An 18,557-nucleotide genomic window follows, 5' to 3' on the forward strand; every position below is an offset into this window, starting at 1 on the left:
TTATAACTTACAGAAGTTTTTAGAGCCAAGCAGATGGGACTCAGTAGCAGAACTGACATCCTGCTTTAGTCCACACTGTGCTGCTGCTCTGGCAGAGTATATCTCTGGTCCAGGATACTCACCCCTTACGAAATTCAAATGCAAAAAGAGTGTTTACTTTTGTAAGCCAAAAAAAAAAAAAAAATGAAGTTGCACTAAAGATGTTTGATAATGTGCCTGAAAGAGTGAAAAAGCAACAATCACGCGGCCTTTGTATCACTGAAAGAGAGAGTGGATTTGGGCCGTAGCCCTAAAAACATTAACTTCTCAAAGCTGTGGTTTTTATCATATTGATAGTTGTAAATTGAGCTTTGCTATGATCGCCTGAAGAAATTTGATATTTTTTGTACTTCCACATTATAATCATGAATCTAAATAAATCTGTTAGTGATGATCACGAGGACAAGCCTTAATCATATTCCACTATGTTTTATTATCTTTAGTACTCCATGCATATGCAGTTCAGTTAGAGCCAAGCAGGTGGGACTCAGGAGCAGAACTGACATCTTGCTTTAGCCCACACTGTGCTGCTGCTCTGGCAGACTATATCTCTGGTCCAGGATACTCACCCCTTACGAAATTCATTATTGTATTTAAGCTACATAGGTGAGTTACTGTACTGCCATTACTGTTTTTGTGTCCGCTCTACGTCCACCAATGCCACTGATCTGGGTGCTATCTCACATTTCATTTTAATTACACGTTTTTTTTAAAAAGCAGATGTTGAGACTGCACATTACAGCATACCGAGCGACCAAAGACTGCTAATGAATCTGCACGTGTCTTCATATTTTTTACATTGTGTTCTGTTTTTGTTATGACCACTTGTATGTTTATTAATCCATTCCATGTTGAAACACATAACAGCCAAAAGTTCTGTACAGCTATGTAAACTTCCAATAAACACTGATATGACAGATGCTTTGTTTAATTAATAACAAAACATGAAATATCCAATCAAAATTCCAAGAAATAAGATTTAAGATTCTGCATTTAAAGTGTCAACAGTGGCTAAGGACAATCCACAGAAAGATCTGGATGATCTACTCTGAGCTACAGTCATGTACCAGAACATTAGACAAATCCTCAGGTCTTAAATGAGATAAACACGACTTTATGAACAATGACCAAAGCTTATGTATTACACATTACTTTGACTCTTTAGGTACAGATGTGTGTACCTATGTTTGTAGTTTATAGATCCAACAACAGGAGTCGATGCTCTTTCAATGTAACACATTTGTCAACCATAGAAGAAGACGGGGCATCAAGTACATCCGGGTAATATTATAGTCGGAGCTTATGAATGCAGTGGTCATAGAAGTTTGGTAAGAACACTGAGGAGAGTTTGTGATGTTTCGTTCACCCTGACAGCTACAGTAAGCATACCCACGCGTGCTTTATAGTAACAGTGTAGCCTCCGACCTGTGGAAAAGAATGCTTCTGTCAGGGAGTAGCTAGCCTCAGTTAGCAACACTGTTTACATCCAGAGCAGCCAAGCGTAAACCTGGAAGGTCAGGATGAAAGCAATTTCTAAACACCGAGAGCGAAACCTGAATATTTTACTGCCACGTGGAGCTTTTTAATTTTTAATATTGCTACATTGGAATAAGTTTCCAAGTTAGCTGGCTAACTGAGAGTAGTCCTGCTTGATTAACTGGAAACTGAATGATGGACACTGTTTCATGTTTGTGGCTGATAGGTGATCTTTATGGTGTCCACGTCTCTGCTGTATCTGAGGTATTCTTGTATCTCCATTAGGGCTGCCACGATTAGTCAACTAGTCACGATTATGTCGACTATTAAAATCGTCGACGACTAATTTAATAGTCGACGCATCGTTTGAAGCTTTGTAAGATCACAAAGGACGCAGGAATGAGTAGTAGGATTTAAGAGTGTAATAACGGACTGAAACAGAAGATGGCAGCACTGCATGTACAAGGATGCCAGCTGCCGTTAAACCCCGAAGAAGAAGAAGCTGTGTCCCAGAATTCATAGCGCAGCCCAGCGCAGTTGTCAACAATGGCGGCAGCTAGTTAGTTTTAACTTTACTCTTATTATTCTTTCTGGGTCACAAAATAAACCTTTAACATATTTTCAGGCGAGAATGTAGCTGTGCAAACCTCAAATATCTGCTCAGTTTATCAAGACACCACATATTTTCAAAAGCGCTCCGACGTTTTCGGAGACGTCTGTTACCCACTAGCTCGTTAGCTAGGCGGGGGCAAGGCTAACTAGAGCCGTGAGAACACCGGACTCCCGGCAAATCGTTTTCAAACCCACCGCCGTCTTTCGCTACTCAGGTTAAACATGATATATGAGTCACTTAGAGAACTTAAAAATGTTAGTTTGGCTTTCTTTAGTATTTTATTTGTTCCTGAGTAAATCGGTTTGGCTGAGATTAAAGTTATAGTTTTTGCACAGCTAAAACTGTCAAGCAGACAGCTGATTATCAGAAGTGTGAGATGCTCCAGAATATACTCCGGTGTCCTGTTATATTTTAGAAAGCAAGGAGTTTATTAAACTTCACCGAAACAATCTGCAAATTTCATTAAAAATTAATAAACTACCATCTTGTCTTTATTTTTAGTTAGCACAAACACTTCAAGCTGTAAGCTAATGATAGTTATATAAGACCAGATGCTGCTGGTGCAATAAGCTGTACGCTGTATGTCCAATGGATGATGATCTGATTAGTCGACTAATCGCAAAAATAATCGGTGACTAGTCGACTATCAAAATAATCGTTTGTGGCAGCCCTAATCTCCATTTGTCAGTATTATTATTTTTAATGTACTTTGAACTACTTTAGCCCAGCTCTCTTTTCCCCAGGGCGCCAAACCTACACAAAACCTCACAAGCTAGCCAGTGTCCTGATCCAGGCCGGTGTTGTGCCAAAAAATGATAGCTCGTATTTAAACTGCTATAAATAACTTGTTGCTCTGTAATATGTGAAACAAATGTCAAATGTATCCCTCATGAATGCTATCAGGTCATCTTGAGGCACAAACAACATTCATGTCACAAGGTAGAAGCTGCAGTCGTTTTTTGGCAGTGACGTTTATATATCCTTAATTTTTCCAGTTAAAAAAAACATCTTGTTGACTTTTAAAATGTCTTTTTCAGAGTATTCTGTTCACTGAAGTCTATTAACCAACATACATAAAGATATTACACATAAAAAACACAGAAACATTTGAAATCAGTTTTTGGCACAACACTGGTGTTGGCATTACTAATGCTTCGTCTGTCTGAAATCACTAACCACATGCCTGTACCAGATTTATGTTTCCAGGCATCTTGTTGGTGTTACTGCTGTTGGGGAATCATCTCTATAAAAGCTTCACAACATTATATTAAAACGCATGTGCTTTCCCCTGCTGACACACACTTAGCCCAGATGTTCTCACATCTGCAGTCTACACATAGAGTCCGTTTTTATTTTTACCAACAGCTGTTTAACCAGGAAGGGATGCCACCTTTAGCTGGAGCCGAGTTGGTCCACACTCCATTGCAGCTGTATCGATACCTGCTCAGGTGCTGCAGGCAGTTACCATCCACAGCAATGCAACAACACTATCGACATGCCATAAGACAGGTGAGGTCATCTTATGCACCGATCAATGACAAGCAAAATGTTTTCCAAGTGAAACTGTGACGGTAACTTTAATACCTTTTGGACTCTTGTGTGACAAGACTAACTGAGCTACATCACATCTGACACAGAGAAATGGTTTTAAACAGCTCATTGAGAATCAATCTGTGCTCATGAAGTATTCATATAATCCTGCACATAGTGAGGATCGGGAAAACGATGAAAATTGTCTCAATGCAGAATTAGTGAGCCGTCTTTATTAAGCACCAGTTCACAGCAATAGTTATTTTAGGGACCTGGCATTAATAAAGAGAGAACAGTCACATGATCACAGGGTGACAGTGGGGAGGAAGAACGTCACTTTAACAGGAAGAGACCCACCCAACCTGGTGTGTTTTCGGGATAATTCAGTAATCTTTGTATTACTGTAGAGCAGGGGTCCCCAATCCCAGTCCATGAGGGCCGGTGTCCTGCAGGTTTTAGATCTCACCCTGGGTCAACACACCTGAATCACATGATTAGTTCATTACCAGGCCTCTGGAGAACTTCGAGACATGTTGAGATGGTCATTTATCCATTTAAATCAGCTGTGATGGATCAAGGACACATCTAAAACCTGCAGGGACACCGGCCCTTGAGGACTGGGATTGGCGACCCCTGCTGTAGAGTCTTGATCTTACAATATAAAGTGCCTTGAGGAGAGTAGCGCTTTATAAATAAAACTGAATTTATGGCCGTGTGATGTGATGAAATATATCAAATGACAAAGCCGATTGTTTCATATTATACTCGACAGTTTATTTTGTATTGTGTGAAATACACCGATAACTGCGATACTTTTGCACCGACAGTAGTCACCACGGCAACACAGAAGGAGCATACAAAACAAATCGAGGGGCTCGTTGCTAGACGAGGGGTTACCTCTGTAACCGAGTCTGACATGGAGCAGAAAACTGTGCCGACCCGGCCCCCTCCACAGACACCCACACCACAGACCTCTGACACCACCTAAGCAAGAATCGCGTGTTTGCGAATGAGAAGCACAAAGAATCCCGAAGATAAATATACATATATGGTTTTGTTCACTGATCAAAACACACAACACGTGACTGTGTGGGGTGTATTTATAATTGTAGCGACTTCCACAGTCGCTAGAGGCCGGGGATGAAGCCTGCCTATTTGCCTGACGCGCTGTCAACTTTACGCAATAATGCGAGAGGTGGAATTGTTTGCTTGTTTATTAAAGTGCTTTGCGATTTTTACAGAGTAGTATCATCGGCTCCTGATTCAAACTCTTACAACATCACAGGCTCTAATATAACGAAGCAAACATGTAGTGCAGCGGTCAACAAAAACTACGGCTACCCAGCCCTCCTCTCTGTCAAAATCAAAACCAGTGAATGACAGACTGACAACGCCCATTTATGTCACCGCTAGCACCCACGTGACTCCCATAACAACCAAACAAATAAAAACCCAGTGATCATCAAAATTCAGTACATTCAATTATGGCTCCTACACACCAGCCCCTAATTATTAGGATCCCTTCTAATAATTACCCATAATTAACCAAGTAGGAGACATAAAACATGCAGAGAAAAGTCAAGCATTTACTGTATTTCAATATTACCCACAGGAATCCTATAGGTAATCTTAAAGTCTATCTTAAAATGTCTCTCATTTTTTTTCTTTAATGTCCAAATACAATCAAAGTCTGATAATTGGACCCAGAAGTCTTTAACTGTGATCTGCCTCCAGCAGTAGACACAGTTTGGTAATAGGTCAATCCAGGCAACTAGTCTGAGTTTTAATCCGAACTTGACGAACGAATCCTCTTCGGTCAGGAAAAGTCTTTATCACACGTCCCATTGGCCAAGAGTTTCGAGGTGCCGAACTGTCCATGATGAGAACCAGATCTCCCACGATGAGGTTCCTTTTTAGTCCAATCCATCGCTGACGTTCCTGTTGCTGTAGTAGGTATTCCTTCACCCATCTTTTCCAAAACAAGTCAGACATGTATTGGACTTGTTTCCATCTTCTGTGTGTGTACATATCAGTGGAATGGAATACTCCTGGTGGTAAAATCGGTGAGGTCTTTAACAGAAGAAGATGATTAGGGGTCAAAGCTTCCAGGTCGTTAGGATCCATTGAGGCTTTGGTAATTGGGCGGCTGTTAATGATGGCTTCAACCTCACAAAGTACAGTATGAAGACCTTCTTCATCCAGGTTTTGTACTTTCATTATGGAATTAAGTACTTTGCGAACCAGTCTTATCAGTCACTCCCAGGTTCCTCCGTGATGTGAACCTCCAGGTGGATTAAAAGTCCATTTAACTCCCTTTTGCAGAAAGACGTCATTGATTTTTACCTGGTTCCAATGTTCAATGGCAGTTCTAAGTTCACGTTCAGCACCTACAAAATTGGTCCCGTTGTCAGAACGCAGTTCTCGAACCTGACCTCTTCTTGCATTGAAATGCCTGAACGCATTAATGAAAGAGTCAGTATCCAGTGATGGAGCAACCTCAATGTGAACAGCACGGATAGCAAGGCAGGTGAATATAACACCGTATCTCTTCACCACGCTCCTCCTACTTTTTACACTGAAGGGTCCGAAGTAATCCACTCCCACCCGCGTGAATGGAGGTTCATCTGGAATGATTCTTTCATTGGGCAAATCCACCATCTGTTGATTCACTGGTGCAGCATTAAGACGTCGACAGATGACACATTTAGATAACACTTTTCTTATTGCTGTACTAGCTCCAATCAACCAGTACTTTTCTCTTAGCTTAGACAGCATGTGGTTACGACCACCATGTCCAACTTCCTGATGTATGTGTCTAAGCAAGAGCTCGGAAATGTGTTGATCCTTTGCTAGTATTATGGGATGTTTCACCTCAACCGGCATCAATGATCTACTGAGTCTCCCACCCACTCTGAGAATTCCATCTTGCAGCTGTGGGCAGAGTCTTCTTAGAGGACTTGATTTTATAATGGGTTGTCCCTTCTCCAGATTCACAAGCTCCAAGGAAAATCTCCTCCTCTGACAGAACTTGATAATGACAACCTCAGCTTTGTCCAGATCTTCCACTGTAAGATTCTTAATCACAGATGTCCTCTTAAAGTTCCTCAGCTTTTCTTCCACAAATGATTTCTGTTGCTCTTTGGTGACCTCTGACTGTGGTAAACTTGAACACAATTCTCTCCTTTTCTTCACAAAGGACAGAAGCAAGTCCTTAAATTTTAACAGCCATGCCACTGACTTCTTAAGACGTGTCCAGGTGGAAAAATGTTTAAACAAGCGAGTAACAGAATTTTCTCCAGCTTGTTCAACACTCATTGTGGCAACTGTTTTTACCTCAGGATCATCAGATGCAAGCAGACTGATGTCATCTGGGTAGACAGGCCATTCACTTCTAGATTGTAGAAGATACTGAGGCCCAGACAACCATTTTGTATTCTTCATAAAAACATCGACTTTCACTCCTCTTGAGGCCATATCTGCTGGATTACTGGCAGTGTCCACATATCTCCATTGCGAGGAAGATGAAACTCTTAAGATTTGTGAAACTCTGTTGGTCACAAAAACCTTGAATCTTGAAGTCTCACTCCTGATGTATTTAAGACAGAAGCACTGTCTGTCCAAAACACAGAATCCAGAAGTTCCATCTGCAGCTCTTTCCTCCAGAGTACATCCAATCGACTGGCCATGGTTGCTGCAATGAGCTCCATTCTCGGGATGGTAAAGGATTTAAGAGGAGCGACACGAGCTTTTCCCATAACAAACGCTGTTCTGAACAAATGTTTTCAATCAGCAGGTAGGTCACTGTTCCATACCCATCCTCACTGGCATCACAGAAATGGTGTAACTGAGCACTCGTGATTTCTCCAAATCCATCAGGTTTCAGACAACAACTCACTTCAAACTTGCTCAATAGCTGGAGCTGCTGGAGCCATGTTAACCATCTTTTGGAAAACAGCTCTGGTACGTTATCGTCCCAGCTGATTCCTTCCTGGCATAGATCTCTTAGGATTTTCTTAGCAGTTAAGACCACAGGACTTAGCATTCCAAGAGGATCATAGATAGAACTGACAATTGAAAGGATTCCTCTTCTGGTGAGCGGTCTGTCCTTGAGCACAATCTTGAACTTAAAAGAGTCTGATTTTATGCACCACTCCACGCCCAAAACTCGCTCGATCATTGAGGAATCCAATTCCATGTTCAACTCTTTCATTCCTGTGGCTCTGTGACTTTCAGGAATTGATTCCAGCACTCCAGGCTTGTTGGTGATCCACTTTTTGAGCAGAAATCCTCCTTTGGCACACAAAGAAACCAACTCGTGGTACATTAACACTGCTTCCTCATCAGTTTCAACGGACACAAGACAATCGTCCACATAAAAACAGTGCAACAACTTCTTCACAGCTTCCTCACTGTAGAGATGTCCAAAGTCATCCGCACACTTTCTGAGTGCAAAGTTGGCACAACTTGGTGACGAAGTTGCCCCGAAGAGATGTACATTCATCCTGTATTCAGATGTTGGTTGTTCCAGATCACCTTTAGGCCACCAGAGAAATCTCAATAGATCTTTATCTTCAGCTGGAACCATGACTTGATGGAACATGGATTCAATATCTCCCATAATTACAACTGGCTCCTTCCTGAATCTTGTGATCACTCCTATTAAAGAGCTTGTAAGATCAGGTCCTTGTAAGAGTTGGGAGTTTAAAGATGTTCCATGATAACTCACTCCACAGTCAAACACAACTCTGAGTTTCTTCTTGGTCGGATGGTAAACACCATGGTGTGGTATATACCACAGCTTGCCATCATTGCGATTGATCTCCTCTTCCGGGACCTTTTCAGCATAACCTTTAGCCAGAAGCTCATTCATGAACACTTTGTACTCAGTATGAAACACTGTGTCTCTCTCAAATCTCTTTTGTAGAAAGCACAGACGTTGTTGAACAACTTTCTTATTGTTTGGCATACTGATACTGGCATTCCGAAAAGGTAATGCTATCTGGATATGACCACCCACATATTTGGCAGAGTTAGTCACTATTTCCAGAAATCTCTGATCCTCTCTTGACAATCCAACCTGCTCATCAACTTTGCTCTCAGGAAAGTCATTCTTGAACTGTTGCTGCCAAAGCTCCTCCAGCGTGACAACAGAAATTCTGTTGACTGTAACTTGTGGATGCTTCTGATCACTTGTAGCTTCACAGTTTCCTGAAAGTGGTCCATTGATGGTCCAGCCAAGCCTTGGCATACGGTCCTCCATCAACACTACACACCACTTCCAGAGGTTCCAAGGCTTTGGGAATGTTTGTTCCAATCAGAAGTTCGATTCCTGCATTTATTTGAGGCAGGGTTATGTGTTTTAAATGTGCCCATCCTTCAATATCTCCTGGCGTTGTAATATTTCCTTTATGTACAGGCATGGACTCCTGTGTGTACACTTTTGGCAGTTCCAGAAATTCGTCACCACAAAGAGCGGCAACCTCCAGTCCTGATAAAGTGTTGCTGCTCACAACTCTTTCCTGGCCCATGGTTCTGAGGAGGATGTTTCCTTTCCTTCCCTCAAGGTGAAGTCTGCGCATCAGACTCTCAGTGCAGAAAACTGCTGTGCTCCCTTGGTCCAAAAAAGCATATGTTGTAATAATGTTGCTTCCTTTCTTTGACTTTACTTGGACAGGCACAATGGGCAGTTTACAGTCCTGGTCTCCAGCCCCTGTAAGACCACTCGACACTAGTGTGCTCACATGCGGCTGCATGTTCCTGTCGGTCTTTTCAGAAGGTGAACTTTCTTTGTGCAGGATGGTGGGATGTTTCCGGCTGCATTTGGAACAGGAAATCCTCTTACGGCAATCTTTACTGATGTGTCCTATACACAAGCAGCCAAAACAGATGCCATTTTCCTTTAAGAAGGTTATCTTCTTCTCATGAGCCATTTTTCCCAACTGTGCACAGACGTCCAACATGTGTCTTCCTCCACAACAAATACAGACGTTCCTTCCAACCTGATTATTTTTCATTTCCATTTCCGCAGGCTTAGGTGTACTCTCCACAACTTGCATAGTGGTGGCAAAGCTTGTTCCTTTATTTCCAGGTCTGCCTTGATACTTGGCTTTACTCATTCCTTTTGTTGGTAAAGAAAGCGGAGAATCTTGAATATTACCGAATACAGGATCAGTTAATATTCTTATTTGCTTCTCCAAAAAGTCTGCAATATCCATAAATTTGGCTCTTCTTTTATGCCTTTCTTGCAGGTCACAAACATGGCTTCTCCATTTGTCCCTAAATTTATACGGCAATTTTTTAATAATGTTCACCATATTAGAAGGCATGTCCAAATCACTCAGATGCTGCACCTCCTCCATTGCATTACAGCATCCCCTGAGGAACAAACTGTAGTTCTGAAGAGCTTTTACTTCCTCTGAATTCCAATTCCAAAACCAAAATTCAAGGAAAGGCTAAAATTGGACACTGAAATTGCTGAAAAAATGGCTACAATAAATGTCCTTAAAGCTCAAAGTATAACAAGCAAAAAAGGCTCTTTAAAAGTTTCAGATGGAATGAATTCATACATTTCCCATGAAAGATCTAAACAAACCCTTTCATGGGAAATGTATGAATTCATTCCATCTGAAACTTTTAAAGAGCCTTTTTTGCTTGTTATACTTTGAGCTTTAAGGACATTTATTGTAGCCATTTTTTCAGCAATTTCAGTGTCCAATTTTAGCCTTTCCTTTCTTTTACGAAGACGTTCCTCCTCTTCTTCCAGTACATGTTTCTCATCCATTGATTTCTGCTTTATCATTAAAGCTGCCAACTCTGCCTCAGCTTTCATACGAACAGATGAAGTTGAAGATCTTGATGAAGAAGTTTTGTGGCTTTCAACATTTGAAACACTATCACTTGGCTTGATATCATCCTCCACTTCTGTCTCAGTATTTGATGCAACATTGTTTTCCAATAAATTGATTTGCTTTGGACGAACAGCAGGATTTTGTTCTCTTTGATTTATCCAGTTTTGAATTTCATTTAAAAACACATTGGTGTATTTCATGATACTTGAAAACCATTCCTCTTGTTTTATTACTTCTTCCTCTGGCACCAAAGACAACACCTCAACATGTGAACTTGAAGCCTTTTCACACAGTGCCTTTAAATCCACCAAATACTGCTTAATTTGAGAAAGATTTTCATTGTGTTGCATGAGCGCTTTCATTTTTTGTATTAGTCCTTTCATTTTATTGACATAAATTTTGCATTCATTTTGTAATTTTTCGATTTTATTCAACAATGCCTTTCCAGTCAATTTTCTTTCTCTCTTTCCCCTCAAATGATTAGAGGAACAATCATCACCACCTGCTTGACTCATGATTTTCCCGTTTGTTTGTTCGATTTTTTTATTTATTTGTTTTAATCTTCAGTGATCATCCATTAAAACATATATCCACTGGAAGCCACAATAGACTTTGACCATAAAATCCTTTCAACGTAACGGCACTTTAATTGTCCATTTGAACGTCATCCAAGCAGCATAATTAATAAGACGCAGCGCAGACATCATTCCAAGAGCGCAGCCAAAAACGTTGCACATTTAACCAACATTCATTCCATTCAGTGTCTCCTCTTGAACATCTCAGCGCTAATGCAACGTGGCTTCCTTTTCCACAACCAGACATGCACAGGTATTCTTACCTGCGCTCCTCAGAATTGCGTCAGGTGTGTCGGTGCTGCTGGGCTCACTCATTCAGATGCGCTGCACTTACTTGGCGTCTTTCAGGTTCCTTGATCTGATTTCTTTGATCCTGCTTGCGGCTGGCTTCTCCAGAATGCCGTTTTTTGTTGACTAAAGATGTAGCGACTTCCACAGTCGCTAGAGGCCGGGGATGAAGCCTGCCTATTTGCCTGACGCGCTGTCAACTTTACGCAATAATGCGAGAGGTGGAATTGTTTGCTTGTTTATTAAAGTGCTTTGCGATTTTTACAGAGTAGTATCATCGGCTCCTGATTCAAACTCTTACAACATCACAGGCTCTAATATAACGAAGCAAACATGTAGTGCAGCGGTCAACAAAAACTACGGCTACCCAGCCCTCCTCTCTGTCAAAATCAAAACCAGTGAATGACAGACTGACAACGCCCATTTATGTCACCGCTAGCACCCACGTGACTCCCATAACAACCAAACAAATAAAAACCCAGTGATCATCAAAATTCAATACATTCAATTATGGCTCCTACAATAATCATATTTATTTAACTTTTTATTATTTCAATGAAGTAAAAAACGAGCAGTACTTTCAATGTGTTGGTTATATAAACTATTCACTGAATTTACAGAAAATGCAAATATTGTGATTATATCGTTATGGGGATTAGAAATGACTTGTGTCAGGAGATTTGGGTGATGGTGAATACAATTCATCTTTTGTTGACTGTACTGAAAACCCCAGTCTTAGAGTCCATACTGACCACTTTAGACACGTGTGTTGTGTATTTTAAGTCAACAGAAATGTTAAAAATCTGACCATTTTTAAACAGATATAATATAAAATGGAGAAAAGCAACAAAATATCTTAAAAATAACTCGTGCACAGTTCTACAAACGGTTGTTGCAGTGACGTGAAGAGGCCCATCTAACGCTGCCTTCATCGCTAACCTTATTTTCGGTTTCTGTTGTGATGTGATTGGCTGGCAGCAGCAGTAGAACAGTTGAATTGTTAACGAGCCGTTTCCTGTGAAGGCAAACTCCCGACCTTTGACCTTTGTGCTGCACTATTGATTTGTATTATTAGATAGTGCTGACATGTTTATGGTCACCATAACAACCAATAACTGTGACTCATGCACCATTAATGTATCATCATCATCATTACTGCTGAAAGTAGTTTCTGCCAAGATCATAAAGTCTTTGTTTGCTGTTTGTTTCCAGGGTTACAACAGCCACTCAGATGAAGACGACCCTGAGAGGACACAGATGATCATCCAGAGAGCGATTGCAGATGCTGACTGGATTCTTGATAAAGTAAGGATAAAGGAAAGAAGACCTCCAAGGTGACACATGAACATAAAGCATAATGTTCATTTCGTTTGTCATTCACAGTATACCAAGAAGAAATGAGCGCGTGTCCACGGCGGTGCATTTTGCAGGGCTGTCCTGGAGTTACACTGGTGAAGGTGCTGTCCCTGTCTGCGAGTGCTCAGGGTGTTATGGTTTTTTTGAGGGATGACTCGCTGTAAATACTGTTCTCAAACTATGCCATTAAATGTGCAATCATGAACTTAGTTGGTTTGTTCCTTGGAGCAAAAGTCGAACAGGAGATGGAAACTGAAACTATTCAGCGAACTACAAAGAGTTCATGGTTTTATGCTTTATATACATATCAATGTCCTCTACAGCCTCTGTGTCTGAATGATGAACACACGTAGTAGTTGGTCCAGTGTTGTCTGAGCATGGCTCCCACCTTAATGCACGTTTAAAACTTTAAATATGTTTACAGCCTACTAAGAAAGGTACTAACGTTCGTACCAGAACTGTGAAAAATGCTACAGTACTTGTTTTTTGTTTGTTTTTCCTTTACTGCCGTAGGTTCCTCAGGCTGCGTATGTAATGATGTAGAAGCAGAACTGAAGGGGACGACATACGACCGACAAGGCTTCTAGATTATCTTCCATGCTGAAGAAGAAGGAGAACATGGAAGATGGCAGCAAGTACAGCTGCTAACATATCGCTGCCCGTACTTGTTAATAGTAAAAGTCTGGTATGGAAGTACTGAAACACACTTTACTACTTTGTTTGAGACAGCTAGCATCAAATCAGCTGTGTTCCTTACTAGAGCTGGGCAGTCAAAAAGGAATCAAAACTGACACTGGGAATCTCTAATCCACCTGATCTTTCCCGTGTCGGTTATTTCAGTTTTTTTAAATTCTGTGTTGTCACGTGACTCTGTGCCTTCTGCAGCATCATGGAGAAAAACAAACAAATCAACACATCGAGCTGAGCGCACAACTTCAAATCTCACGTCTGTTGTTTGGACACGTTTGACTTTAGTAAAGACGACTTCAAACAAAAGGGAGAAAAACATTTCATCATCCAACAACAATACTACTAATCTGTTGCAACGCTTGGAGGACAATCGTGTCACCAATTAAAAATATCCCACCTTTAACAGTTCGCATATTTACAGTACGACCTGACTGCACGGGGTTATGGTGTGTTGTGTGTCGAAATTTAAAGTGAAAAATGAATCTAGTTTGGAAAAAGGCTGGAACGTGACAAAACGTGGGACAAGTGAGTGCTACGGTCAGTGTACTGCACACAGTGGTGATGGACACGTTTGAAAAAGCAGACCGTGTAATATAATGTACTCCTATTGATGGTGTCAACAACAAAATCAATGTTAACCACCTGAAAGAAAATCATTCAAAGTGTACTTTAGCTGTCAGGCTGCCCTTTCAGACTTCCTGGGTTAGATCCTAAAGGCCTGTTTCAGGAGATTTGCAGGTCAATGTGTAGTCGGTGGTTGGACGAATAGAAAAGCTGCTCTCATGTTGCATCAGTGGAGGGTGTCCGATCCAGGATTGCAGGGGAAGCAAAGATATTTCTCTTTTCTTTTAGTAAATGAGGATTTTCAAGTGTTGCTATTTAAGTACTGAAAGAAGAAAAAGAACTGACTCGAGATCAGATTTCAGCCAGTTTGTCACAACCAGGAAGGAGTTTAGGTGACTCCATCCGTGGACCTACAGTATATAAAAGCACACGTGAACTGCCCTCTGCAGTTTTAGGCTTGTGACATGCTTTCTTCCCTATGTGAGGTAAAACAGTGCCAGAATATTTGCATATCACGTAATCTTTATTAACACAATACTTAATTGCACATTGTTAAACTTTGCTCACGCATCTCTTCTACAGCTTGGAGGCAAAGGTGATACTTCTGTGCAACATACAGTATTCAAGTATAACCATTTTTCTCAAATAAATGCTGGATAACAAGGATACACATACAAGAAAACAATGAGAATGTTTCGTATGTACTGGCCTCACCAACCAATGGAATAAAACAAAAACATCCTGATCTGCTCATTTTTCTTGAACTGAAACTTATTTACAGCTACGTGCACATGCAGTATTAATCTCCATTGATACAAAAAGTAATAAAACTAGATATACAGACTAAAGTATAAATAGTATAAATAGGTTCTCTTTGTATAAATAGCTCCATCGTCTTCAGTGTTGGTGTGACATGTTGAGACACTTGATGCCAGCAGAGGTGAGCACGTGAAGCTGCAATGTAAATGCACACACCTGCTGTCCACAGTGGGAAACAGCAGGCAGTCAGTTCACACACAGCACGTCAGAGGAGGAGGCGTCCGTGACGTCAGAGTTTTGGGACTGCTTCGGAAAAGGAGCTGCAGCGGAGTAGTTCTCTGAAAATGGGATAGGCACTGAGGAAAGTCGCAGACTGTTTGGTCTCGGGAGTTCTTACTTCTGGAGAATAAACTGGTCGATGAACTCGTTCTGCTCTGACTCCACTTTGGACAAAGCTTCGTACTCTATACGATATCTGGGACACAACAGAAAACAGCAGACAGACATAAGAAAGGGATACCTGACTATCCTTTACTTACGCCTACCACACATTAGGACAGCACTGGGCCTCCTCCGCTAGCATGTGTATGGAAATGTTTCTACCCTGCACAGAAAATATATATGTTCTCCACACAAGGCCTTTATTTAGGCACACACAAGTACTATTATAATTTTTTTAGGAGTGTTACAATTAAACATTGGAATACAATATAAATGCAATATTGTATAACTGTGTGACAACAACATGGAGCGTGCTGGTCTGATGAAAGCTGGAAAGTTTATGCTACATGTGTTTTTTTCCTATTGTGTTTCACATCCTGTAAAAAAAACAAACAAAAAAAAACCACTAAGGTTTTGGAGAATTGTCATATCCCCGATTATACACATGGGACATCATAGCCTACTGTCCTGCACAGATGGGTGTCTCTACCCACTCTTTTTTTTCCTATATTACCTTTCAAGCTGCATCTTCTTCTCTGCTATGAGAGCCTGAAGCTGCTGCTGCTGGGCCTCTCTTTGCTTTGCTACAGACGTCAGCAGGTTTCTGGCTCCAATGGCCTGAAGGAGAATAACACAGAATCATACCTGATAAAAGTCTCATTCTCATGATCACATATCATACAGACACACTCAGATGTTATAAAGCTTTAGTACACGAGCACTACAACTTCTTTTGCAAGAGCCAATGAAAAGTCTTCAAATATCGAGCTTACCTTCATCTTTTCTGTCTCTGCTTCTTTTGCCAGTTCATCCACGAGCTCAATCAGACCTCCCACTATCTTCTGAAACTGGCCAATTTCTGTAAAGAAGAACACGTGTCTGTAGATGCAGGACCTGCTAATGTTAGGAGAGCAGGTTAAACTAAATGTGATCTGTGCTTACTGTCCACAAACTCTTTGCACTCTTCTTTGAGCTCTGAAGTCTTCTGGCTGACATCAGGCTCCAACACTCGCAACTTGTTGAGTTCATCAAAATAAAAGCCTGCCTCAGCTAATGGGTCTGTAGCCATGGCCACGGGGCCTGCCACAAAGGAGACAGAAAGAGTGATAGAGGAAGACCGGCATGAGAGAAGTTAAACACGGATAAAACATATAGCTTTGATATCAGCATCCAGAACAAGTCCTTTAACTGCTACTGTAGTTAGCAGGCTTTCCAGCCCGATATAAAATCTTACAGTACAGATGACTTCATCTGGCCCTCATTTACTAACACTGTGTTTGCATCGGTTTTCTTCAGCTTCCTCCCACAGAGACATGCAGTTAGTGGGGTTAGGTTAACTGAATCAAAATTGCCCATAGATGTGACGGTGAGTGCAAATGGCTGTCTGTCTCTGTGTGTTAGCCCTGTGACAGATCAGTGACATATAGAGTCTCACCCTATGGTGCCTAACAACAACAATATAATAACATTATTATATATTATATACATAAGTTATAAAATAATTAGAATAATACTAAAATAATATTGTCTTTTTGTTCATTATTTGCAGTCTTCCAAAACATCAAAAGTCACAAAATAGATCAAACTGCAGGTAAAGAAACCAACAAACTAAACTGGAAGGTCTAGTGAGGTCACTGTTACGTCTATAGTGCCACAGCACTATCTGTTGAGCCCTGTGCTGTGGTTGTTTCTGCTGCTGCTGACTGAAGGTTTCTGGGAGTTTAGTGTCATCATGTTTGTTCTACTGGCTAACAATCAAAGATATCGCCGCAGGGAAGCCACCTGTTTGAAACCGAAGACCTCAGTTAGCCATGGTCACATGACGTCAGTGTTTCCAACCAGACGTCGGAGCCTTGTTTTTGACTGTATGTCTGCACGTCCAGTCACGTTTAGCCACTAACGGTAACATATGGTCCGTTCATGCAAAATGAACTTTTCGTTGAACTGTGGTCTTCAGTGAGAGACAGGTTCGAAACGAACATTTTACAAGCAGCTCTATTCACGGTCAAATTATCATTAAATAAACACGTACACATAAGTACAGGCTTCTCCAGTGCAAGTCATCAGAATCACATTAACATCGGATACAATGGAAACTAACCTTAACTTATTTGAATGTACAAAAACGTTATAAACAGTCTGAGTAAGTAAAACAAAAGAAAGCTGTAGTATTACTCACTATTTCCTGCCAGTCGAAATCACTAACTGTGACACAGGCTAACACTGTTAGCTAGCTTGCTAAAATTAGTTAGCTAATTCAAATAGCTAGTTAGCTAAGCTGCTCACTAACGCTAGTTGGACGCAACACATTAACCCCGTTAAAGCTAATAAACCTACGAGGACAACACGGTTTCATTAACCCCTAATATGATTTAAAAACGCTTGTACGTGTGATTTTACCTCTTCTAACCGCAGTCACAGATGGTTCTCTGTTGTTTGACTATGTGGCAGAGTAACAACCAACCAAAGCTCCTCCTCATCTTCTCGCTGCCAGGGAAACCAAACGCTCCTCCCTGTGTTTGTGTGTGTGCGCGTTTGTTTCCGTAACCTGCCTCATCCAGAGCCCTATACTATGAAGGCACAAAAGGTGCTTCCTACAGTCACAACAAAGAGTTAAAACTGAAAAACCAAGGTAAGACCTGTGGGAGGCGTGACAGCTGAATGAAATGGAACGGGACTGGCGTGTACACGAACATTCCAATCCAATGAAGGCAGGGCAGTTTGTCTTGCAATACCTGTTACTGACGGACGAGGGCAGCATTGTGCTTTGCAATTGAAGGCCTGGCCAGCGTAAACTCTAGTGATGGGATTTCCGGCTCTTTTTAGAGAGCCAGTTCTTTCGGCTCGTCTCAATAAAAAGAGCCGACTCTTTCGGCTTCCAACCGGCTCTTCAGGTTGTTTTGTTGGTTTAATTAATTTATTATTAACAACAATATAAAATTATGCAAAAAAAAACGTGGTTTTATTTATATATGTTTATATATAAATATATGCAGTGGCCCCTAGAGACAAACCACGTACAAACTCCAAAACACATTTCTAGCGTTAACTGAACTTCCAAAACAGAGCTACCTAGATCACTTAAATTACACAATTGAAAGCATATGTGTATTGTTTGCGTATTTATACACAAGCACTCATATATATTCAAATAATTTAAAATATATTCATTTACCTGTTACTACCACACACCAAATCCGGTCGTTTGTACTTCCTGGCTTGTGTAGCCATTAGGTAACAAAAGCTCAACACTGCCCCCTAGCATCCTGGAGCACTTCTGTTGTGTTTTATACGTGTTTTGGAGTTTTTATGTGTTTTGGAGTTTGTACGTGCTTCGGAGTTCGTACATGTTTTGGAGTCTGTACGTGCTTTGTCTCT

The 18,557-nt window shown here is 41.0% G+C and overlaps 2 protein-coding genes across 5 annotated transcripts; one reads left to right on the forward strand and one right to left on the reverse strand.

Moving 5' to 3' along the window:
• Nucleotides 1–1,313: 1,313 nt before the first annotated feature.
• Nucleotides 1,314–13,992, forward strand: lyrm9 (LYR motif containing 9). 3 transcript variants are annotated; one of them, XR_014906788.1, is made up of 5 exons: nucleotides 1,314–1,367; nucleotides 3,494–3,637; nucleotides 12,582–12,674; nucleotides 12,753–12,826; nucleotides 13,239–13,992. XR_014906788.1 is itself a non-coding variant. In XM_085370940.1 (4 exons), the coding sequence occupies exons 2-4, from the start codon at nucleotides 3,512–3,514 to the stop codon at nucleotides 12,768–12,770; spliced, it is 237 nt and encodes a 78-aa protein (XP_085227066.1). In that variant the 5' UTR covers nucleotides 1,363–1,418; nucleotides 3,494–3,511; the 3' UTR covers nucleotides 12,771–12,915. The 3 variants fall into 3 exon arrangements, 1 of the variants encoding a protein (XP_085227066.1); XR_014906787.1 differs by having other exon boundaries at nucleotides 1,363–1,418; XM_085370940.1 differs by lacking the exon at nucleotides 13,239–13,992 and having other exon boundaries at nucleotides 1,363–1,418; nucleotides 12,753–12,915.
• Nucleotides 13,993–14,492: 500 nt separating this feature from the next.
• ift20 (intraflagellar transport 20 homolog (Chlamydomonas)) lies at nucleotides 14,493–17,615 on the reverse strand. Of its 2 annotated transcripts, XM_085370871.1 has the most exons (5): nucleotides 17,580–17,615; nucleotides 16,122–16,259; nucleotides 15,953–16,038; nucleotides 15,694–15,797; nucleotides 14,493–15,213 (listed from the first exon to the last, which is right to left on the reverse strand). In XM_085370871.1, exons 2-5 carry the CDS (start codon nucleotides 16,246–16,248, stop codon nucleotides 15,132–15,134), a joined length of 399 nt encoding a protein of 132 aa, XP_085226997.1. In that variant the 5' UTR covers nucleotides 16,249–16,259; nucleotides 17,580–17,615; the 3' UTR covers nucleotides 14,493–15,131. The 2 variants fall into 2 exon arrangements, with proteins under 2 accessions (XP_085226997.1, XP_085226999.1); XM_085370873.1 differs by lacking the exon at nucleotides 17,580–17,615 and having other exon boundaries at nucleotides 14,493–15,258; nucleotides 16,122–16,373.
• Nucleotides 17,616–18,557: the final 942 nt, after the last annotated feature.

The sequence above is a fragment of the Diplotaxodon limnothrissa genome, linkage group LG14, assembly GCF_057381915.1.
Source record: "Diplotaxodon limnothrissa isolate DT_005_m linkage group LG14, D_limnothrissa_male_GT1.1, whole genome shotgun sequence".
NCBI classification, from domain to species: Eukaryota; Metazoa; Chordata; class Actinopteri; order Cichliformes; family Cichlidae; genus Diplotaxodon; species Diplotaxodon limnothrissa.

Excerpts from the sequence above, each read along its gene's own strand:
- ift20 (XM_085370873.1), bottom strand. The coding sequence starts at position 16,248 with ATGGCTACAGACCCATTAGCTGAGGCAGGCTTTTATTTTGATGAACTC. Across the intron at positions 16,039-16,121 it reads GTGCAAAGAGTTTGTGGACA|AAATTGGCCAGTTTCAGAAG; the intron begins GTAAGCACAGAT and ends TCTTCTTTACAG. Across the intron at positions 15,798-15,952 it reads CAGAGACAGAAAAGATGAAG|GCCATTGGAGCCAGAAACCT; the intron begins GTAAGCTCGATA and ends ATTCTCCTTCAG.
- lyrm9 (XM_085370940.1), top strand. The coding sequence starts at position 3,512 with ATGCCACCTTTAGCTGGAGCCGAGTTGGTCCACACTCCATTGCAGCTG. Across the intron at positions 3,638-12,581 it reads ATCGACATGCCATAAGACAG|GGTTACAACAGCCACTCAGA; the intron begins GTGAGGTCATCT and ends GTTTGTTTCCAG.